This window comes from Vanacampus margaritifer, chromosome 2 (assembly GCF_051991255.1).
Source record: "Vanacampus margaritifer isolate UIUO_Vmar chromosome 2, RoL_Vmar_1.0, whole genome shotgun sequence".
NCBI lineage: Eukaryota > Metazoa > Chordata > Actinopteri > Syngnathiformes > Syngnathidae > Vanacampus > Vanacampus margaritifer.
In genome coordinates, this window is record NC_135433.1 from 45516742 (window position 1) to 45540848 (window position 24107).

At 38.9% G+C, this 24107-nt stretch overlaps 2 protein-coding genes across 3 annotated transcripts; one reads left to right on the forward strand and one right to left on the reverse strand.

Annotated features, from left to right (window-relative positions):
- Positions 1–2748: 2748 nt before the first annotated feature.
- atg9b (autophagy related 9B) lies at positions 2749–18540 on the reverse strand. Its single transcript, XM_077558056.1, has 15 exons — positions 18157–18540; positions 17870–18040; positions 17710–17755; positions 16835–16897; positions 15703–15873; positions 13577–13718; positions 11477–12225; positions 11250–11403; positions 10308–10487; positions 9317–9562; positions 8990–9228; positions 7425–7518; positions 7253–7337; positions 6853–7013; positions 2749–6087 (listed from the first exon to the last, which is right to left on the reverse strand). The coding sequence occupies exons 2-14, from the start codon at positions 17976–17978 to the stop codon at positions 6871–6873; spliced, it is 2421 nt and encodes an 806-aa protein (XP_077414182.1). The 5' UTR covers positions 17979–18040; positions 18157–18540; the 3' UTR covers positions 2749–6087; positions 6853–6870.
- A 263-nt stretch (positions 18541–18803) lies between these two features.
- abcb8 (ATP-binding cassette, sub-family B (MDR/TAP), member 8) lies at positions 18804–24097 on the forward strand. 2 transcript variants are annotated; one of them, XM_077557655.1, is made up of 16 exons: positions 18804–18977; positions 19401–19725; positions 19801–19956; positions 20028–20122; positions 20194–20299; positions 20941–21102; positions 21497–21582; positions 21668–21765; positions 21837–21942; positions 22026–22059; positions 22131–22267; positions 22353–22447; positions 22528–22661; positions 23009–23156; positions 23379–23629; positions 23777–24097. In XM_077557655.1, the coding sequence occupies exons 1-16, from the start codon at positions 18880–18882 to the stop codon at positions 23855–23857; spliced, it is 2112 nt and encodes a 703-aa protein (XP_077413781.1). In that variant the 5' UTR covers positions 18804–18879; the 3' UTR covers positions 23858–24097. The 2 variants fall into 2 exon arrangements, with proteins under 2 accessions (XP_077413781.1, XP_077413782.1); XM_077557656.1 differs by lacking the exons at positions 18804–18977; positions 19401–19725; positions 19801–19956; ... (2 more) ...; positions 20941–21102; positions 21497–21582 and having other exon boundaries at positions 21673–21765; positions 21809–21942.
- Positions 24098–24107: the final 10 nt, after the last annotated feature.

Here is a 24107-nt window from a genome sequence, read left to right on the forward strand (position 1 = left end):
TGTTTCCAGTTAATAGTCTTACATTTCTAAACATGAGAGGTACTTTTGGCGAGAGTTAATAAATATTTTTTTGTAATTTTGACGTTACTATTACTATTAGCATCGATTAGAGTGAGAGTGCATGTTACAATTTTTTACTTATGTCTCCATGGAAGTCTGTCACAAACTAAGGACCAACTTTAAATGTACTGTAATGCCCCCCTAAAGCCAGCAACCTGATTTGTTGCTCGCATGCCATGACATCTTTGCTGTGGATACAAACATGGAAAGAGAAAAATGATAGCTCATGCTTCCCATTTTATCATATATAATTATCCATCCATTCATCCATCTTCTTCCGCTCAGGTCGCAGGGCAAATAATACTTTTCTCATGGTGTACTGTTGTCGGTAATACAAGTCCAGACCACTGCCTAAAATCTTTATTAATACTGTGCTGAATAGACCCTAGACCTATATTTTTAGGCTTTGTCTGGAACTTGTTTTACTGTGACTGGGATGACACGATCTAATCCTTAAATAAATATTATAATATTTTTAATGACCAAAGATGAGTACAGTAGGTCCTCAGTTTAGGACATTCACAATTTACAAGGTTTTGAGATCAGGAATGGGCAATTGGACACAACAAAATAGTTTGCACGGATGCACAAGAATATGTGATCCCACGGCACAAGAAGGCTCAGTTACCACCGTACTCACTTTTATGTTCTATTTATGGCCTGGAAGTGTTTCTCATACAAATATTTATGGTAATTATGACTTTACAACTGCATTACCATAGGTTATTGATTGATTATGGTGCCTTCTGTTGTCAAATTTGGGTTACGTTGTTGTCATTGCAACGTTACAGCAATTCCAAGGTAGCGCATAAATATGCTCCCTTATGTACAATCACCTAAGCAGTGACAGAGCAGTAATCTGATTTAATGCTTAGGTAGTGCAATGCAAATACAACCTTTATGCTATAGTCTATTTGTTGGGATGAAATTGTAGAAATAATAGAAATGAAAGTAATAGTAATCTGTTCCAGGTAAGATTGTAAAGGCTACTGGTATACAGTATTTTAGGCCTTGCTTAAACCACATTACACTGGGATGTTAGTCATCACCTAGTCCTTAAATAGGCATTAGCATATTATTTATGACCACTGAGTAATATTGGGAGTGGTCTGCATACAACTTACAGCCATCGTAGAACGAGTGACAAAAAAGTGGGGCAAAAAAGCAGACCTTTTTTTTTTTATATATTAGACAATCATATGGATAAGCGGTTCAGATAATGAATGTATGGATGAAAAAAGTAAGCATGGGGTTGAGCATGCCATTCATAAACTCAAAATGACTTGTGTCAGGACCGCCATAAACCGAGGACCCTCTGTAACTGGCTCCACAGAGACTTTTAATACCTTCCTTGTGTGAGCAGGATATTTTCCCTTGAGCACACGTTTGAAGCCCTTGAGACTGTTCATCCACCTGTGGACAGAAGTGACTCAGTGTATCGCATGGACCATTGCTTTGACTAAGCTCACTACAGCTGCTCGGCCACATAATGACTGCATTGTCGCATTGAAGGCCTGAAAGATCATCATACCTAACACAGAAAATACATCGCGAAGCATGAACTACATTCAGAACATGACTACACCTGAATGCATGATCAAGTTTTTTTGTTTTTTTGCAGTGTGTAGCAAACAGAAATTTCTTTCCCCATACACCAGTGATTGACAGCAGCAGGTTGTTTGGACACTCACTTGACTAGGCACACCATTTGAAATTCTAGCAGACACAAAGTATGCTTATTGCTTATAATACATTCTGTCCAGCTACAGAGGTTCATGTCTGCACTTTCATAAAGGTGTAAAAATGTTAACAATCCTACATTTATTCTCCGCAGTTGAAGTACTTAGTTTTAAATTGCATTTGTTCCCTTCCCTTTACAGTAATATTGGAGTAAATATAGCATACACTTAACATTGTGTCCAAATATGACACTGCATTACACAAAATGACCAGTAGATGGCTTAAACTTACCAATGATGCACCTTGAATGATTGACATTTTGTCATGAGCGTTCATCTGAACATGAACGTCATTTTTAGTACAGCTGGTGGCTGTCAAAAAGAAAATGAACAGATAAAAGTAACATTCTTTAGAGAGAAAAAAACATCCCATCTTTATTCATTATGCTGATTATTTATCAGTGTGTTAAATAAGTAATATATTGACATAAGTATGATTTCTGATGAAAAACACATGCATCTGTTTCTTATTGGGAAAAAATAAATTAATTCATGTTTCTCAAGAGGACATCAACGATAAATGTGTCATTTTAATTTGGCTGTCAATAATATAATGAATTAACTTCAATTGGATAATTATTAAGTAAACAATTACAGATAAGCACACAGGACTTTTTAAAATAAGTTGTTATATTACATTAAAAATAGACATTTGTTTTGTTAAAAAAAATTGTGTGTGTATATACATTTATATATATATATATATATATATATATATATATGTTTAATGTGTTACTGTGTAGGTATTGGATAATCCAAGGCCTGTATGAATAGACAATATTGCATATACTAAATTTGCTTTAGTTTTAAGAATAATTAAGGTTATTAAGTTAGCATCCAGTTTTTATTTGGTGGTTATGTAAAATATTACTTAATATATTTTAAGATTCTGTCTAACAGTGAGTACTTAAAGAGTTTTAGTACACTAATATGAGATGATATCACACCACAGTTCTCAATCACAACCTTGGAAATGTTTTATTTCAAACAGACATCACAATCATGAACACACTCACCCCAAAAAAAAAAAAAAAAAAGATTAAATAATATTTATCTGCCAGACACAGAAAACAACGTGTATTGTGACACTGTGTCGAAAAAGTTCTTTTGGCGCATTGCATTAGTCAGCTACTGTTTAAAGTACAGAACATGCTGTATAACCCATGTAGTATTTCAGCATGAAAACATATAGCACCTTGTGTCCCAGTCATTGTTATACTTGACTGGCATGTTGTGAGGTCGTCCATGGTGTTAATAATGATGATGCCAGTAGATGACAGGACAGTGCAAATTCAGACAGCATAAATAAATTAAATATGTATGTTGTCAGTCTCTTTGCTGATCTTCTTTTTAGCCACATTTATTATAATCACCAGTATTTACACAAAAAGTGGCTGGGGGTGGGGACATTTATTTACACAGGTGGAAGATGCCAACTATTTGGTGCACAGTGTTTAGCCTTTATCGTCTTAAGTGGATGCCACATCCAGTTGGGCTTGGTGTCTATTTCTTTTGATTAATAATTAGTTTCTAATTTGGGGAGGACTTTATTTGTCTCAAGCGGATTGATGCACATGCCACACATAACTGGGGCACAGTGTCTATTAGAGGAAGTCATGTATTAGTCTGATTTCAAGGAGTTGCTTATTTCTCTAACTTGATGAGGCATTGGCGGGCAAATTGGCATTTTTTGTTGTAAGTGGATGTTGCACTGACCAACATATTGGGGTAATTTGCTTATTTTAAGGAGCCCCCCATCATAAGAAGATGATAAACTGCCTACTAATTGCGGTGCAGAGGTCTATTTGAGGGAGGTGTTTATTTTTATAAGTGAATGATGCACCTGTGACTATTTGGGGTGTGGTTTCTATTTGAAGGAGTTTTTTTTCTTCTTCTTAAGTGGATTATGCACTTGTTGACAAATTGGGACACAGTGTCAATTTAAAGGAGGCGTTTTTTCCCCCCTATCTCTCAAGTGGATCCCACATTGGCCAAGTTATTGGGGGATGGCATTAATTTGAGGAAAGCAACTACTGTCTCATTTGGGGCCACTTTCTGAGCAAATACAGTAGTTAACCTTGATGTTATTACCCACAGTGACTTACTAAGAGCACACTACTGTTGAATATTTAGCATTAACCGATGTAAATCCTATGAGACGAAAGCAAGTATGAGTCCTTAATGCAAAGGCACTGCTTGAAATAAAAACACCAGCAGTGAGGTGTGACTGCAATAAAAACATGCAACGTTGAACTCCAGTGTCTTTCACAACGTGAATTTGTGAGACGCAATACACTCACACGCACGCACGCACACAACAAAACATAAGCAAACAGCGACCTCGTGATACAAAATGAGTCGTTATATACAAATATTTAGAGGTGGTGGCTCAGGTCCCTTTCTGAGCTGATACATGTGCTGTACATACACGTATGTACACTTAAAACTCTGCTTATTGTATTTATATGTAAATATACATCAGTGCAAATACTGAGATAATGTTAGTATCATGAAGCATTTGTTCTTCCATAGACAGATAAATAAAGAGGTCTACAGGTTTAGTATTACCAATAAGATGCTAATCTTCTATGGAAGATCAAAACAAATCAAAGCCATAATGCAATATGTGTAATCTACATATGCCTGTTTGATATGTGTGCGTGTATGTGTGTTTACATATATATTATCCCAAGTAAATTCTTTTTGGCTACTCAAAATTTGAGGGCACCGCCGTCTGTTGTTATTACTCACACAATTATACAATTGGACAGAGAAATTAAATAATTTTTCTGTAAATAAATAACGCTTATCTGTTACATAAAAGAGGGGGAAAGTTAATATATATATCTAAAGCTAACATGAGGCTGAGTGCCTTCTTTTCATGAAAAGGCCAATTTAGGCAAAACTGTTGCTAAAAATAGTTACTAAAATTTGGGGAATTTTCCATGGGAATCAACAAGGATTTATGGGGAATAAACGATGTCCGCAGGGAATATGACCATTCTATTAAGCATGCATGATGTCTATGGTTCACTGAAAGAACTTGATTATAATACTAAATTACATAAAAAATATTTATATATTAAAAAAAATGCCTTCATGAATGTCAAAAGGGAGCCATTCTGACTAATTAAAAACACACACACAAAAAAAATTCCCACTGGAAAATGTCCACTACTTCCGCATCCCCATAGATAAAAATGCATACAAGACATGTAAAAGCAACCCTAAAGTGTTAAAAAATATTTTCCTCCTGATAAATTTGGGATGGCAGAATGATGGTTGAGGGTTCGAATCCTGTGCTTAGGGGGGAATTTGCTTCTGGTACTCCAGCTTCCTCCCACATTCCAAAAACATGCATGTTAGGTTCCTTAAAGACGTAAAATTGTCCATAGGCGTAAGCGTGAGTGTTTGTTTGTCGACATGTGCCCTGTGACTGGCTGATGACCAGCCCAGGATGTACCCCACCGCTGGCCCAAAGGTCAGGAAAGATTGGCTCCATGTCAACTACGACCTTAACGAGGGTATAGAAAATTACCTTTAGATGCATGGATAGAGTTTGAGTTCAGCGCTTAATAGACAACCTTTGAGGAATAAAACCAGGATGTGACCACAATTGGGCCTCACTTCAGTGGTCTTTCTGGGATATTGCCACGGGGGTTATTCAGGACATCATGTAGTGGTTTTGAGGCCCATTTTGTCCGTCCTAAAGTTACTAAAGAAACATCTTTCAAAAGAGTTGATAACACTGAACAAAATCTGTGAGTGTGAGAACCCAACAAAGACAGCAGCATCAAAATGCTTCATGTAAAGTCATTGATCAAGTCCATCAGCCACATACACTTAGAAGTAGAAGTATGTGTGCTATATTATTTATATGCATGTGTTTTAGATGTAGTAGTAACAATGAGGACTCTTCAAGTATTTACACATCGCAAGGATCTAATCACTAAGATACTGCCATGCAGCAATAATGCAGTAAAACACTATATTAGATGCTTGTGATGTGCACTACAAACACTTGAATTGTGCATATAGAGCCTTTGGCATTTTTTCCATCAGTGGTCTTGTGAATACTCCATGTTGTTTGTCCGCACACATATACTCAACGTACGCACACGGTTCATCTGGACAAAAAAACAAAACATGTATGCTTCCCTGATGTCTGTGCAGAAGAAGATAGTGGTTTCTTCATGAGACGTCCTCGTGTCAAAGGGATGAATTTAAAGGTCCGTGCTGAAGATCTTCTAAGGCCACAATGCTCATTGGTGAAAAAAAAATGTAAACACTACAAAGAGAAAACCAGGAAAAGGAGTTCAATTATTTGAATGTCTTACTAAGAAAAAAAAGAAAAAAAACAATAAGGCTACATTACTAGATCTCCTCGAACAGTATTAACTGGCTTTAAAAATATGGACTTAAGTGTGAAAGTGACCATAAATGAAGTTCCTGCTGTTCTGGTGTCAACAGAGTTTAAAACACCTCAAAACAAAACACTTTGTTTGCCATGTTTGTTTTTTCCCCCGTTCATTTCTTGTGATCATAAGCCATGTTTTTGTTTACTGTGGTAAGCAATGTTTTTTGTTTGCTTGTTATTTTCATCAGTCATGTATTTTTTTAGTTAGCTCTGTTTTTACCTATTAATTGCAATTGACAAACATGTTGTTCTTTACCATCATCATGTTTTTGCTAATGTTCAAAAAAATGTGTTTACTATCATCAGCCATGCTTTTTAATTTACTTATTGAGATCAGTCTTTTTTTTCTTTTCTTACTGCAATACTTTGAGGTCGGAAGTCCCTTTCTATTAAACTTGAATGCAGCATTTAAAAAACAGATAACACAGAGAGGCTAACATAATCACTACTTAATTAAGACTGACACTTGAAAGTTGGACAGCCTTCCTCAAGGTAGTGCTTAATATCTCTCTAGTAATTAACCTTGTAATTGAGGTCTTTCTCATTGGAGCACCCTATTAAGAACATTTAGCTAATTAGAAGCACTTCTTTTATGTACTCAGCACTAAGCTACACAGTTAAAAATAGAGCACACACCTTATGTCATAAGGCACTTCAACAAGTCCTGGTGTCCTGTTTTAGAGTGGATCCACTATTTATCTCTTCTTCCTCTTCCTCCTCCTCCTCCTCTTCTTGCCACCCACCAAGGTGCACCGGTGTTACCAAAGATGGCGTGGAACCAACATGGGCCTGCAAACCTGACAATTTTGATTTTGAATTAGCGCACAAAAAACAAACCGCTCTTATTTTTAATGTCTAGTGAAAAACACAGCTACACGTTCTGTCTTAATATAGTGAAAACCTTTAGAAATGTCCCAGAAGTGGTACAAATTTCAAAAGTTCAAATGAACATTTCAAGGCTCCGCTAGCTACCCATTTAAGTTCCTTCATTGTTATGCTCTTTTGCAGTAGAATATGTGACCAGTGTTAAAGTTACCAGTGTTGCCATGTAGCTCAGTCATTGGCATTGAGCTATGCCAATGCCCCGTAATCCTCTGTGGGTGCGACGTCTGCTGGTGGAGCTGAAGAGACAGATTTGTGTCAATAAAAGGTAAGTGAGTGGCATGGTGTAAGTGAGCAGAAACGTGTGGCGCCAAATAGAAAATTACCTCATGCATGTAGATAGCGTGAAGGCTCATCTCTGCTGAGGCAAACTCCGACTGCAGCGTATTACTTCGTAAATGGCTGTCACTGAATGACATACTAATAAAAACAAAAAAGATATCAAATGTACACATTTCAGAACATTTAGTTTTTAATTGTCTACTATAAAAATACTAAATGCCTGCTCATTTGGCGCCATACCGCTACACTTATTGACAAGTGCAATTAAGCAGCTTGATGATTGAATGCTGCCTCCATGAGTAAAAATACACTGGAATTGTATTGGTGTTGGTTTTATGACAGTTAGGGGTGGGCTATACTGGCTAAATTAGCCAGTGGTGGCTTTGCACATACTCCATTCATATCCCGTCTGAACTCACTGGGGTAAATATAATCTGCACTGGGATTTGAAACTGAGTGTTGAAAGAAAATATATTTAGTGCACTGTAATGCTTTATTCCTGAATGCTGGAGACCTTTTATTAAGACATATGGGAGCTCATTTAAACTGCGAAAAAAATACATACACATACTACATTGACTGCCACAGCCGTCAAAAATTAATTTGAACTATTTCTATTAGTTTCTCATTTTTTTCCACTTTTGATAACAAGAGTATGAAAACCTAGAATTTTTTTTATTGTACATTTAGAACAGATATAACATTTGTGATTAATCGTGAGTTAACTATTGAAGTCATGCGATTAATTACAATTTTAAAAATGTCGTCTGGCACCCCTAATTTTTAATAATCTTTTCTTTTTTTTTAATTAGGGGCATCAGGCGATTACATTTTTTAATTGTAATTAATCACATGACTTCACTAGTTAACACAAGATTAATCACAAATTTTATATCTGTTCTAAATGTACAATACATTTTTTTTTTACTAGGTATTCATACTCTTGTTAACAAAAGTGGAAAAAAATGTGAAACTAATAGAAATAGTTCAACTTAATTTTTGACCTCAATAGCAGTCAATGGCAGTGAATAAATTTGTGTATTATATTACATATACATATTAAAAAATTAGGGGCGTCAGACGATTACATTTTTTAATTACTCGCATGACTTATCTTACGATTAATCACAAATTTTATATCTGTTCTAAATGTACAATAAAAAATTCTAGGTTTTCATACTATTGTTATCAAAAGTGGAAAAAATGTGAAACTAATAGAAATAGTTCCAATTATTTTTTTACGTCTATAGCCGTCAATGGCAGTGAATGAGTTAGATGGGGAGTTTGCAGTTTAAAAAAACAAAACACTGCCATTCATGTTAAAACTGTCTACATGACCTGACTCGATCACCATTTTACGCCCCAAATTGTATTTTACTGTAATTATTTTAAAACACATTGTGCCTTGACAAGAATAGCTTATCAGATACTATAGAAATAGAATAGAAATAGCTGTGCACACGCTATAGCCGCGTAGGCACACTGGCTTGCTTACCTTGCACTTTCTTACAGAGCGCTTTCACGAGGCTACATTTAAAATCTTGCTCTAATGATAATGTATATATATATTTTTTTACAAGTCAAGAAATGTCTGAGGTCCGCTAGTTACCTGTCAATACCGGTGCGATCACTGTGGTACATGGTGCTTTCTGGATACATCGAGGAGGCTTGGTGGCGTTGCGGGTAGCTGCGGCCAGTTTGCGGCAGTTGGGAGGTGGACAAAGAGGCCAGGACGCTGGCGGCGGCAGATGCTGCCGTGCTCGGAGGGATGAAGCGGTGATCTCTGCCTTGTAGTCCTGACGCGGTGAGAACGGGGTGCGCCAGGACGCTGGCCAGCAGATTATCAGGCTGGGAAGAATAACAGCAATGTGGTGAATTGATTAAATTGAACAAAGCAATGAGTTAGGTTTGTCTGCATTTTTTTTGTTTTTTTTACCCCGGTTGCAGACTCGTTAGACTGCAGCGATGTGCAGAGAGGAGCCTCAGAGAGCAGGAGCTGCGTGGATGGACCGCCTTGTGCGTCATGTTGCACTTTCTGCTTCAGATGGGTGATGAACACCGAGCTGTCCAGCGGTGGCTGCCAATGTGGATTCTTAATGGTGAAGTGCATGAGCGACAACTCCGTCTTGCCGTTCTCGGCCTGCTGGTACACGGACGCCTCCGTATGGCCCTCGGAGAGCCACTACAAAAACATCAGACACATTAGAACTGCTCATTAGTAACATTGTGTGTGGAGAGTTTGTGTAGATGGATAATGAACTGTGTGTACACTGTACAGATACCGATTTTTAACATCCTAACCTATTTTTTCAATATGAGCTACACCACACTTGACAGGGAAAAGAAATCATGTGTGCTTACTGCTCTTAAAATATGGGTTGTACTCAAAAATAACTTACACAGCACACCACACATAATTATATGTGCACCAACAAGTCTCCTCCCTTAAAACAGAAGCCTGTTGTAATATCAAGACTGACGTGTGAGAGGCAACATGTTGTAACAGCAAAAATCGGACTCATAGAAATTATAACTTGAATGCTTGGCTGCCTGTTTGTGTATCTGGTCTACGATGTGTAATCTTATTGTGTTCAGTGACATATGAGACATTTCGTTTAAAACACTAAACACAACCAGTAACTCATTGATTTGTTTCCTGCAACAATGCAAGATTCAGTTCACTTCATAATTGTCTATCGCTCCGTTTCAAGTCACAATCAGTGTCTCAGGACAACTATAATTTAGGACCTTTTTCTAAACAGATCGGGAAGGAAAAACAACAACACCACAGGATAATCACCCAGGATGATGTTTTGGAGACATCCAATAATCTGACTTTTGCAGACAATGATCAGATAATGGGCGGAGAAAATTTTTCTCAAATTTGTTTATGATAAATGTATGTGTAGTGCTTGAGTCCAGCTTACAGTTGGATTTCCGTGGCGTCTGATGTCCATTTGTGCAAAGGAGCAGATGTCTCCCACGCCAACCACCTCCACCGTGAAGTTCCGGAAGAAGTCAACGATCTCCAGAGACTTGTTCCTCAGCAGGAAGATGAGAATAAAGGGTGTAATGATGGGACTGAGCAGCTCCTCCAAGATGAACACCTGATTCCGACAGAGAACAGTTTAGTGTGCTTTAAGGGAAAGTCAACCTGATTTTTTTTTTTTTTACAATAATGTTATATGTGACCTCACTAGTTTAAATATGGTATGCTTGTTAATATTGCGTAAGTGGAATACGAGTTTAGCAGCAAAATCCAGCCGTTTTAATCCATATCACGGGGAGGCAATTTTGCCACTTACTGTCGAATGAAGATGACATCAAGATTGCTCAGGTCTCAGGTAATGACCAATAACAGATGTTTTCTGAACCTGCGCTGTGATTGGTTGTAACGGGTAACAACCTATCACAGCTCAGCTTCAGAAAACAGGTGAGCTGTAATTGGTCGTTGCCTGAGCCTTGAGCAACATTGATGTCATCTTCAGTCGATAGCAGATGGATAAAAACGGCTGGATTTGGCTGCATAACTCATATTCCACAAATGTAATCAGAATGTCATGTTTAGACTAGTAAGGTCACATATAACATTATTTGCAAGAAATGTTTTAAGTTGAATTCCAGTTTAAAAACAGTACTTGAAATGCATGGCAAACATCTTGAACTGATAGCATTCATTACACATTTCTATTTCATTGTTTTCTTTCCTAGTGTGTAGTATCTTAGTGATAGACTACACTGTAAGAAATGAAATATATTAACTCGTGTATGGCTATTGACCAAATATTACCTTACAGCCCCAATCCGAAATTCATCCTGAATTTAACAGGAATTGGCTATACTCATCCACTGAGGTTTCATCCACTCACCGCTTTGTATTGGAACAGCTGTGCCACCTCGTCGCGGGTTTCGCTCTTGTTAGCGTTGCCCCTCCAGTGGTCCGGCATGTAGTGTATGTGGGCCAGCATGCACTGCAGCAGCTGTTCTGGGCACCAAACCATATGCTCGTCTGGGATGAAGGACCTTGTGGAGGACAAAACAAACATGAGTGTTTACTGTGTATGCAGTCATTGGAGACAAGGACTGCACAACCCACCTGGTGATGGTGATAACCACCCCCAGCACTGTGATAGCAGTCAGAATGTGTTGCACCGTCAAGACGTCTTCGTCGTAGACTGTCAGCGCGATGAGCACAGCCAACACAGAGCCCGAGAAAAAGGCGACGTTTTTAGCCAGCACGGTGAGCAGCGGCGACGTGAAGGAGTTCATGTATTTGGACGTGGGTTTGTAGCCTCGGCCCAAGCGTCCGTGCAGCTCGTGGTTCAGTTCGTTGAAGTGGCGCAAGTACAGTCGGCCGTAGAGGGACCAACGACGTGCTCCCAGACTCCCGGGCTCCCTGCGTATGATTTCGGTGTAGCTGAAGAAAGCGTAGAGCACTTGCCACACCAGAATAAAAGGACAAAGCAGCAGATTGGCCACGCCCATGAGCAGGATGACCCTGCTGAGCTGCTGCGCCAGCTCCAGCCGATTGCTGCTGCGCTTGTACTTGGGGTGTAGGTTCCACTTGTTCTGGAACAGCGAACCGGGGCCCCAGAAGAGGATGAGCTCAAAGTTGTACTTCAAGCCCTGCGTGAGGAAGACCACATCTCCCAGTAGGGGGAGCTGCAGTCGCACGGGAAGCAGCGATTTGTTGATCATGGCCACCATGTAGTTCTTGAAGCGCAGGATGCGGTGATAGATGTCCAATTCTGTCAGCTCTTTCTTGTGGATGCACATTTGCTGCTCGCGCTGCAGGCTGATGAGACGGTCCTGGACTTCCTGCCACGTGAAGTTGCATAGTTCATCCTGGGACAATGAGACAGTAGAGATACAAAGTCACACGTTAGTGAATATACATGCTTGGATGAGTGGATATACACGAAAATAACACGAGTAATGCAACATGAAGGTTAGTCAAAAAAATGATGAAAGATGAGATGAGTTTAATGGAGAGTGTGTAAAATATAGTATAGATCCTTGGTGTATTTGAACAGAACAATGAGACAGACATATTATTAAGACTAAAGATGCTCCAATCCGATACGTGGATCGGGTATTGGCCTAGATATTGGAAAAAAATGGATCTGGTATCTGTCAAAATGGTCCCGATCCACACCTCGATCTACAAAGGCTTATCTCCAGGGCGCACGTACGTTCACATCTCCAATAATGAGGTGAAACAGGGAATGGTGAGGTAATATTTCCCCTTAGCTACGTTGGCGCAGTAAATTTGTCTTTCGAAATTGCACTGGGGGAACATCGAAAGCCAGCCCGCCACCTCGCGGAAGACGCCACCTGGGCACTGGCTCGCTGCCCCGCCGCCGTCGGAGAGCAGGGACTGGTTGGTCTCAACGCTGGCCAAGCGGGGACCTCTACTCTTTCGCTCACGAAGGTCCACCGCAGCCCGATCGCGGCCTGCCTCGCAGCTTCAGCAGGCTCCGTGGAAGGAGGGCCGTGTGGAAAGCGGCAACAGAGTTTGCCGAGGCGGGCGAGACAACGAATAATGTAATTAATTACGTCTGATGTAATTGCATTTTATACATAAAGGTGGCATTTGGTGATAATCAATTTTCTTAAACTGAAGAGCAAAGCATGTAGCCTATCAATATTTCTTTATGTGCAGACATGAAGACATGTAGACAGAAGCAAGTGGCGCAGGATAGCCTTTAGCCACATCAAACTCATTTTGTAAACAGAAGCGCTTCGAATCAGTTGAGCCCTGGCCACGTTATGCACAGTTGAACTTGAAACATTAACACTGCTTGAATGTAAGAAAATACAAGTGTACTTAAGTAATGATTACATTCATTCAATATACATTCAATACACCTATTGAAAATATTGAATGAAAATCATACTCCAACAAATGTCTAAAAAATATTTCCAAGACATTAAAGAACATCTAAAAGCATTTGAGTTTTTGGGGAAATATATTAAATATTATTGGGGGGTACTAGTGCAAAGACAATTTAGTATGAATCGGATCGGTATCGGCAGATATTGAACCCAAGGTATCGGTATTGAATCAGTAATGAAAAAAATGGATCGGGGCGTCCCTAATTAAGACACCTGTGAACTTTTTTCAATTGTGATTATAATATTTTCTTCTTTCAAATCTCAACTCATGAATCTACAGGAAACTGTTGGAGATGTGTACCATTGTGATCTTCAGCGCTTTAATGTAGAACTGTCGGATTTCCCAGTAGCTCAGGACATTGCAAATGACCTTGATGAGTCGATAGAGCCAGAAGATGGCCGCCATGATGAGAAGGAATATGACCCAGCTGTTCGCTTGGATTCTGAAGCAAAAAAGGTAGACAACGAGATAAAAAAATAAGACAATAGCAATAATAGAAAAGATGTTTCCAAGTGGCAGGCAGAATAAATTTGTGAAGTAGGGGAGGAGAGTCGTATTTATTTGAGTGAAAAGTCACAATGCTACGGAAATGGTAGTAAAATTGAAGGTGAAAATCAAAAAAAAATTCCCCAAGTAAAAAGTTGCCATGTTACGAGAATAAAGTTGCAACATGACGGGGAAAAATTTCTTATTTTTTTTCAACTCGTCATAATTTAAATATAACAATAATATTACAAGAAAAAGTCTGAATGTTACGAGAATAATGGTGTTTTAGTATGGGGGTGGCGAGTCTTTTTTGTGTGTAAAAAGTCATTGCTACAAATAAAAGTATACTTAAGTTAAAGTCATCATGTTTATGAGAAAAAAAGTATTTTTTCAGTTACAGGAATAAAGCAGTAATATTCAGAGGAAAATGTAATTTTTCCACTGAATATTACTGTACAAGTACATTGTACAATTATAACAATAAAGTCATATGACACCAAAGTATTGTACATTGTACAATAATGTAACATTATAACAATAAAGTCATATGACACTAAAGTCTGTTTTTCTAAAACGTCATATTCCTCAGAGAATATAATTTTAATATTACAAGAAAATAATAATTTCTCAAATAAAAAGGCGTAATGTTCAAGAAATTTCCAGCCTAGTTTTAATAATATTGTATTAGAATTCACACACAAACCTAAGCGCAAACTAGCGGGCACATATCAATACGATAATATCCCTAAATATGTAGAAAGTTACATTACCAAACAACAAAACAGGCAATTTCGCCAATGCAGTTTTATCATTTGTAAAAAATGATACTTCAATTTATCTCGATAAAGTCCTCGACAGTGGCCCTCACAAATCCTTGTTTTATGAAGAAAGAAAAAACTGTACTTAGGGACGACGATGAGCAAAACAACTGTTTACATATCCTGCCAAATCTATAACTGTGCAATTTAAGGAAGTTGCTGCACTTCATTGGGAAATCAGAAAAGGAACAAGACGATCCCACCAAAAGTTCCAAGCAGTCTTGCTTCACTTTTTTTTTTTTATTATTATCTTTGAGTAAGCTGTGGAAAACAAACACAAGCCAGACTACTGTGGAGGAAAAATATGCTAACATCGGGCGGAGCTTGTTCCTCATAGCCTGCCAGAGAAGTATCATGTGGCAGTCAGCTACAGCCAAATATTGGCTTCTCGGCTGACCACTTTTACCTCACTGACACGGATCAATTACTTAACGTGCAGCACAACAACTTCAGTGTCATCGGCGCTGAAATGTCGCAACAGGAAAGCCAATCATGAGGTACTAATAGAAAGGGAACAACTTGTACCTTTTTACAAAACAACCCCCTTCTAGTTCTAACATTATATTAAAAATGAAATAAATGATTTAAATGACCACAAATGTATAAGTCAAAGGGGTGCAGATTTTACGTTTATACTTGATAAGTGCTTTAAATACCTCAACATTTTCATACCTCTTTGGTTGGACAATAATGTGGTACATTTGAGTGAGGCCAAACTGGACATGTTTTTAGACATCCTCTTAGTGTTTATGATGACCTATACTAAATACAGTTGTTTGACAAAGCAAGAATACATCAATTTTGGGATTCACTATAAGTTTATACAGCCTCAATTTGTTTAAAACTAGAAATATTGATGATAACAAAGTAACCCAAACGGTGTCCTCTAGCTGTTTGTTTTATTTGCAAATGAACCACAGAAATTATATATATATATATATATATATATATATATATATACACGTCATAATTTTTTACTTTTTTGATTTTACAAGTATAGAAAATAGAGAACATTGTGAGAAAATACATTTTTATTCAGAATTATGGATGGAAGTCATGTTTTAAGAATATTATTTAAAAAAAAACAATAATGCGGATGAACTGTAATAAATGGGTTCTTACCTCTCAGTGCACTGCTGGCTGGGCAAAAGGGCATCGGGGATGGTGACCTTGTTCCTGTCCAATGGGTTGCGGCCTGGCCCCGTGTGATTGACAGCGCGGTTGGCGAACAGAACGTCATATTCCACACAGTTGACCAAGAACGTTGTGAATGTGACGACGAACAAAAATTGACTGTCGAGCACAAAAAAAAAAAAAAAGAACATTTAAGCTTTAATTCCACCAGACTTGGCATCGATCCTCTGATGCTTTTTACACTAAATCCAGAGTGGAATATTGCTGTGTGTGCTCTTACTGGCATCATTAAAAACTTGACTCTGAAGGCGGAAAATTGTTGGATCAAATTTGTCCACCTACCCTATTTTGTTCCAGTACAATTCAAGACAGAACTGAAATATGGGTTTACAAAAAAGACAGAGAAAAATGCCATCAGTGTAGATGACAAATTGATTTGAGAATTTGAATTAAACATGTATTGCTGGGGTAGTCATCAGTTAGTCCTGTATTACACATAAGTCATTGGGTCGTCATTGTATGCTTGCTATTTAATGACGCCTTGTATTAACGCGTGCTGTGGCCACATTCAGATAAACAGCAGAACAAGACCTAAAAATAGTCATGCCCCCTCAAGCAGAGCACAGAAAAAGTTATCTCAGACCGAAATGGAAAATAAACAATGTGCGAAGTGAGGACAAATGCTGTGGCTGATTCAAATTGATTGCAAAAGTCAACAAAAAGTGAACCATTTTTAGCTCAGTTTATGTAGCATAACATTTAACAGTTACTGAAACTGTTGAATGCCTGCTGCTGAACTTGTTCACGTTGAAGCCTGGGTCATATGAACACAAAAACAACCTGCAGCATCAGTCTTCAAGTACACAAATCATCCTGTTGGAACCCACAAAACCATGTATAAATGTTATATTAGCACCACCTTGTTCATGGTTGTGTGATGGTTGAGTTGTACAGGTCATACAATGAATGGCGGAGAAAGTTTTGAAATGACTTTTCTTTTTTTCCCTGGCATTTGATTTGAACAGAGTAAGTTCTAGCCACTGTAGGGTGTACTTGGGGGATTTACCTTATGTACCAAAACTGGCAATCAAATCATCTTCAGGTAGCTCGTGATACTTACACAAGTTCAAAAAACTCCGACAGCATCATACAGGCGAAGCCATTCTTTTGATGAAAATGATAGATGTGGACACACAGGTTAAGGGAAAGCAAGGCACATTTGCATAAGTATAGCTTCAAGTAAAAAAATAAAATAAAAAAAGCCTATAACAAATCTAAACTATGAAAGTCCAGTGGAACGCCCCATATACAAGAGTGGAAAAATTTGGAGCTCCACCAAAAATCTGGGCTAAATTGGCTCCCAGAAACTTAAGAGCTCATCACGGGTGATGCTGTAATGGTCAGTGAGGAAATGTGTGAAGGATAGCCTTGGAAGAGAATGTAGAACTTACTGCACCACGAGAATTGGTCTGGCTGCAGTAACAAGCTTCTGTGCATCATAGAAAATCCACAACATCCACTACAAGGCACCATCTCCAGGCAAAGGAGCAGCTGCTGTCACTGCCCTTCACAACTGACAAACTGATGAAATCATTCATCCCCCATGCCCTAAAAACTCTGTACTGTCAACATTTTGCACAATGACCACCTCAACTGGACTTTCAGACAGCACTGGAATTTTGACCTCTCTTTTGTTTTTACTTTAAAAAACATACACACTTCTATATATCAGATGTTTTTTCTCTCATTTCAATTGTGTTGTTTCTGTTTTGCGAATTTCCCTTGTGGATCAATAAGGTCCATCACTCCATCTCCAGGTTAGGTGTCCTGTTGTTTTTAAATTAGAACAACTTAAGCCAACCAGCGTCACAGAATGATTCTGTTGGATTTGGGGGTTCCACTGTCTTAACAAGCTAGGACACCAAAGCTTACTGGTAAATCTGCTTCAGTAAGGCTCAGTACAATGACATACGTCACGGCAAAACACACAAGGATATTCTAGTGAAGAAGTTATCCAAGTTCTTGATGTGGTGCCATGAATCTGCAACACAAATAATGGGACATTTTATGAGAGGATAAACAAATACCATCACTGTGAGACTTGAAAAACTAGCATGCCACTTTGGTTTGGTAGATTTTTACTGAACATGTTTACCTTTCAGGCCTTCGGGCACATGGACCAGCAAGTCCTCCTCCCCGGGTGGAGAGTCCTCCTCCAGGTCCTCAATCCTCTGATACTCCCGGTAGGCTTCCAAGTTGGCCATGGTTGCGCTTCACATTCTCCACTCAGCCGTTCAACTCACTGAAGAAGCTCCCCTGTGAGCTACTGTGTCACCATACAAAACGAGCAAAGACCTTCAAAACGAGGCTACATTTTGCGGCTAGCGACTTGAGAGGTCCCAAGTCAGGCTAGCTAAAAGCTAAATTAGCGTGACAACTTACGATAGCATGTGACGTGACGCTGAAATTTTCCCAGAGAGTATTCAGTTTGTTATTAATGCGTCTGATACGCCAACTGTACGTAATTAAATGCCCCCGGGGTGAGTGAGAAGTGGTCGGCTAGTGGGGGAATGATTCAGCCAGTCGAGCGTGGTCACGCAGAGTGCACGGTTTGTTTTGTTCCCGACTCGCTCCGTCCGTCCATCCGCTGGTATCAAACTACTTTTGCTCCCCCTTGAGCGAAAACACAACAGCGACTCGCGTTCTTTCACCCGCACACTTCGGTTCACCTTATGGTGCAATCGACCTGAGTCTGTCAGTCTTTAAATTCGGAAAGCTCCCTACCAAAAAAATACAGCATACCCTAGTGTGTGTGTATGCGCTCACTGTTTTTGTCTTTCACAAACAAACGTCACTACAGGTTTTAGCAGTGACAACTTCCGGTATACAGTTGTAGTTTTTTACGCGAGTGGTTGTGCGATTTCCGTGTCACGTTGTTTCGGAGTACTAAAATAATTTAAAAGACACATAATGTAATTTAAAATGTAATAATATTATGTTTATAACTAAATAAATTGTCTTAAAACCATTAAAGAAGAACAACCTTAAATAATAACCACGCCTATCGTGTGAAGTGCATTCTGGGTGAATTCAATATGGCGGCGCGCTTGTAGCACCAGTTTAGCAAATTAAATTGTGTTACTTTTTCTAAAGAAAGGCGTTAAAATGTGGTATTGCTGCAGAGTAAGCTTCATTGGACCAGTGCGGTCGCTGTCGTTATATCCGCAATGCAATAAAACGCAAGGTTTATGGAAATATTCAAGGTAGGGTAATGTGACCCGCTAGCATGCTTGGCTAATGACAGCTTAATGCTTGTTGTCCCTGCACCCAGTTTTGCTTAGTCGATAACAGGCTTGTATGCACTTTGCTTGTTTAGATAAAACGTTTAATTGATTATGATTTTGTTTAGTAAAATTTTACAAATATTGATGTATTTATGTATGGTGCAAATTTGAACTTTTTCATTGAGCTGTCTGACTATTTCAAGTAAAATGATTACTGAACAGGGCCTAAATGTAAAAGTAAAGCAATATTAATCATACAAAATTATCTAGAAAATAGCAATTGTAGTTTATTAACTACTAATAAAATGAGAATTACTGACGTATAAGTAAATAAATATGATTATTTTTATTTATTTTATTTTATATTCATTTAGGAATATAAACATTTCATTTTGTATTCAGATTGCATTCATCTTCAGGATCCAATGTATTCAGCGTCTCACGTCAACATGGGAATATTGTCAGTCGTTTGTGGAGCGTGGCTCAGAGAGCTCTGCGACAGTCAGCCACGGCAGCATCCAAACGCTCTGGCGTGACACTCAGGTTCATCCTCGCGCCAGCAGCACTTACAGTCTCTGGGCGACTGTTTTGCCACACGGTGAACTGCGAAGCAGACGTGAACAACAACATCCCAGTGGAGACTGTGACCAAAAATCCAGAATTCAAATGGCATATCCTGTGGGAGTTTGTGAAGCCTCAGCTGTTTGCGCTCATGTGTGCTGTCATGGTAAGCCAGTAGTGATTGTAATTTGTAAATGTAATATAACATTTAAGGCGACTCAATTTAATGTTTTCTTTTCAGCTGTCTTTTGGTGCAGCCATTTTAAACATTCAAATCCCGCTGATGCTGGGGGACCTGGTGAACGTGGTAGCACGCTACTTGAGGGAACATACTGGGGATTATGTCCGTGAGATAAGGGGTCCCGCTTTTAAATTGCTTGGACTGTATGGCATCCAAGTACGTAAACATTCTAAATAAGACATTTATGACAGTCTTGTAATTGCTTTAATAATTTCAATGTACTATAGGGCTTGCTGACAAGCGGCTACATCATCCTGCTATCAAGAGTCGGAGAAAGAGTGGCGGCGGACATGAGGAAAACACTTTTCGCATCCCTATTGAGGTACTGTATTTATTCGTAACTGCCCTACTTAAACAACACGTCCCGTCGCTGATGTAATTTTTGTCTCTCAGGCAAGATGTGGCTTTCTTTGACGCTAACAAAACTGGACAACTGGTGAATCGCTTGACAGCTGACATTCAGGAGTTCAAGTCTTCTTTTAAGTTGGTCATCTCTCAGGTATGACGCAAACATACATTGTTTCCTCATATGGTGGCCGGGACTCTATTTATTCAATTGCAGAGAGTGCTAGTGGCCTGTGGGTGGTGGTTATTTATACAATCATCCATTTTCTATAGTTTTGTCCTCATTAGGATGCAGTGAAATACAATTTCAATACCTATACAGTATTTAAAGAAACATGTCCGTACCAATAAAACACCTTTAGGTGGCAGTATCACTCTGCGTACAACTTCCTGTTGCCTCGCCATAATGCGTCTGTTTAGTTCACTAAAATAGTTTTACTTAATTCTATTCTCTGTTTTTGTTATTATTCTGTAGTTATTTAATTGTATGTACGTGACAATCTAAAGCATAAATATTTGTTGTATATCAAAAAACTTTGTCCACCTAATCATTTACTTTCTTGCTGTCTTTAACATACACATCAATTTCAGCTTTACAGATGTCATGCCAGTTGTGAGAGCAGCTTATGATTCATTTATACCATTATATGTTACTCATGATGATTAATTGGAGTACAGTGTATATTAGAGCAGGGGCCACTTTTTTTTAATTTTTTTTAAGAAATGCAGTATTGAAACTTTTAAAGGTTGTTGTTGGCATTTCTAATTTTTCGGAATTTTGTTGACACTTTTCAGGGTCTCCGGAGTATCACACAGACAGTGGGATGCTTTGTGTCGCTTTACTTCATCTCCCCAAAACTCACAGGCTTGACCGTGGTGGTGCTCCCTTGTCTAGTAGGAGCGGGGGCTGTCATCGGCTCGTTCCTGCGCAGACTTTCCCGTTTGGCTCAAGAACAGGTGAGGCGAGGCTGTTTTCCATACCTTAGGGCAGGCTGGATTAACACTGCATGATTCAAGTGACACAATTCCTTTGTTTTTCTAAATTGCTCTCAAGTGGCACAATTTTGATATGGCATGGCAGCGCTAAGAGGAAAAAGAAATGCATGAAATAGGACATTTTCAGGCCTTTTCCAAATGCGGATCTGCCAGTGCAACTTAAACGCAATTAAAGCTCATTTACAGTAAATCACAGGCAAAAATTTTAGCATAGACCAACTAAACGTTTAATATCGGTATCAGGCGCTTGGGCCTGTAGTGTAAATCCAACCAAAAATGTATTTTTCTGGTCAAAATCAATTGACAATTGTATTGTATTGCAACTATTAACTACTGTATTGTCGTTTCCATGAAGGTTGCCAAAGCAACCGGAGTGGCAGATGAGGCTCTCGGTAATGTACGAACAGTGAAAGCCTTTGCCATGGAGGAGCGCGAGCTACAGTAAGTGAAAAGTGTTTCATCTGATGTACTTAAAATTCTGGGATGTTAAAATAACATGTTTCCATTTCCACCACGTTTCTCCCAGGTTGTACGCGTACGAAGTTGAAAAGTCTTGTGAAATGAATGAAAGTCTTGGGACAGGAATTGCTGTTTTCCAGGGACTTTCAAATCTCACCCTCAACTGTGAGTCTGTTTATTTTAACCAATAAATTAATATAGTTTATAGCTATTCTTTTTTTAACATGTCGTTGCAGGTATTGTTCTCGGAACTATTTTTGCCGGAGGAACTCTAATTTCCAGCAATGAAATGTCGCCTGGAGACCTCATGTCTTTCTTGATTGCTTCCCAGACAGTACAGAAGTATAAAAGACACATCTCATCTCATGAAAATTGCTTAAATAATAGATATTTTAACCAATACTTTTTTTATATCAAATTTGTAGGTCCTTAGCCAGTATATCTATCCTGTTTGGCCAAGTAAGTCAATTCAAGTAAATCTGAAGTAGTGGTTTTGGTTTGCTCTGATTGCTTCTACTTATTCTTTCCAGATGGTGAGAGGAACAAGCGCCGGCGCTCGTGTTTTTGAATATTTGTCGTTGAAGCCTTCCATACCTCTTTCCGGCGGGGGACGCATCCCGTATCATTCTCTGGCAGGAAGAGTTGACTTTCTCAACATTTCATTCAGGTTGTAGTAGCCTTCAATTATACATTTAGTGAACAGAAACATCAAAACATACCATGTGTTTATTATTTATTGATTATATTTGTAGCTATCCAACAAGACCTGGCCATCAAATTCTGGATAGGTTCAACCTAACGCTGCCACCTGGCAAAACAATCGCCATTGTCGGGGAATCTGGAGGAGGTAACTTCATAATAAATGATGTCATCAGACAGCTGGATGTAAACTGTACAATAATGTGCGTCATGTGTTATTTATTTTAGGCAAGTCCACAGTAGCATCCTTATTGGAACGTTTCTATGACCCGACAAGCGGCGTAGTAATGATGGATGGACTCGACATTCGAACCCTTGATCTCTGCTGGCTCAGAGGAAAAGTCATTGGATTTATTAATCAAGTAAAAGAAAAAAACTTTTTTAAGTCAAATTTTGTCGCAAAAGAAAAGTATACTGTCTTTTCTTAAATAGGGGCAGCCGTCCTAATAGATGCCCAATTTAATTATAGAAACAATAAATACCACACCTCAAATAGATGCCACCTTTTTATCACTCGTAGAAAAATATTCGGCCTTTGCTGACTTTGATTGATAAAGTAAAAAAAAAGAAGAAGAACCTCAAAATAGGCTTGACTATCAATAAGTGTATGCCCCACCTTTCTACATAGTCACTATTTGAGGAAAGACAGTTATTAAAATGTCCACACATAATGAGTCTCATTTGAACTGTGTCGTGCTCTGCTCTGCAGGAGCCTGTTCTGTTCGGAGCGTCCATCATGGAAAACATCCGCTTTGGGAAGCCTGAGGCCACCGACGCCGAGGTCTTTGAGGCTGCCAAGCAAGCCAATGCTCACCGCTTTATTACAAGTTTCCCAGACGGCTACAACACCGTGCTCGGTACGAGATTTTAATAACATGTCAAAATGTCCACTTGTATAATGCAGCTCTGCTTATCTTTTGGTTCCGGCATGATAACCAAATGCGTTTCAGACAGTGTAGTCTGGTGGAGCTATTACTTGAAGGTGGCTCAGGATATTCACCCGCCTAGCTAGTCTAGAGACCCAATTATTTGTAAACAAGCCATGAACATTTTTCATAATCCGTCGCCTTTCTTCTCAGGCGAACGTGGTGTGACATTATCAGGAGGACAGAAACAGCGCGTCGCTATCGCCCGGGCTCTCATTAAAAATCCGAGCATCCTGGTGCTGGATGAGGCCACCAGCGCCTTGGATGCTGAGTCGGAGCGTGTGGTGCAGGAGGCTCTGGACCGGGCCACCCGGGGGCGCACTGTGCTCATCATCGCCCACCGCCTGAGCACCATCCAGGCGGCTGACCTCATCTGCGTCATGAGCAACGGGCGCATCGCAGAAGTGAGTTTGCCAGAACATTGAATTTCAGCATACACGCAATGCATCAATTGTTGAATAAAAATGTCTGAGGTCAATTAATTGTTATTCAGTAAATTCTGCAGATGTTTAAGGTGTCTGACTATAATTTCTATAAACTTCTTTTTAAAGGCTGGAACTCACAATGAACTGCTGGGCCGAGGCGGACTGTATTCCGACCTGATCCGAAGACAAAGAGCTGAGGGGAAATGAACCATACTCAAATTATGTTTACAGTAGATGTTATTTTTTTATTAGCTCCATCAAATAAGTTATGATGATATAAGACATATTGTTTTTAATGTAAGTGGACCAACTGGACCAGATGTGAATTTAAAAAATAATAATTTAAAAACACTACTACAAAGTCTTTAAGATTAAAAATATATAGTTTACTTCTATTTAAAGCTTACTATATGACTGTTGTGAATAAAAAAAAAAGTTTTAATGGAATTGTGATTGT

What these genes read in the sequence shown, in the direction of transcription:
- atg9b (XM_077558056.1), bottom strand. Translation starts at nt 17,978, where the DNA reads ATGGCCAACTTGGAAGCCTACCGGGAGTATCAGAGGATTGAGGACCTG. An exon ending in GATAACTTCTTCACTAGAAT is followed by an intron (nt 16,898 to 17,709) that starts ATCCTTGTGTGT and finishes GTGTGTCCACAT; the next exon opens with CTATCATTTTCATCAAAAGA. An exon ending in ACGCTATCTACATGCATGAG is followed by an intron (nt 7,338 to 7,424) that starts GTAATTTTCTAT and finishes CTGTCTCTTCAG; the next exon opens with CTCCACCAGCAGACGTCGCA.
- abcb8 (XM_077557655.1), top strand. Translation starts at nt 18,880, where the DNA reads ATGTGGTATTGCTGCAGAGTAAGCTTCATTGGACCAGTGCGGTCGCTG. An exon ending in CGCTCATGTGTGCTGTCATG is followed by an intron (nt 19,726 to 19,800) that starts GTAAGCCAGTAG and finishes TTTTCTTTTCAG; the next exon opens with CTGTCTTTTGGTGCAGCCAT. An exon ending in CGGCTACAACACCGTGCTCG is followed by an intron (nt 23,157 to 23,378) that starts GTACGAGATTTT and finishes CTTTCTTCTCAG; the next exon opens with GCGAACGTGGTGTGACATTA.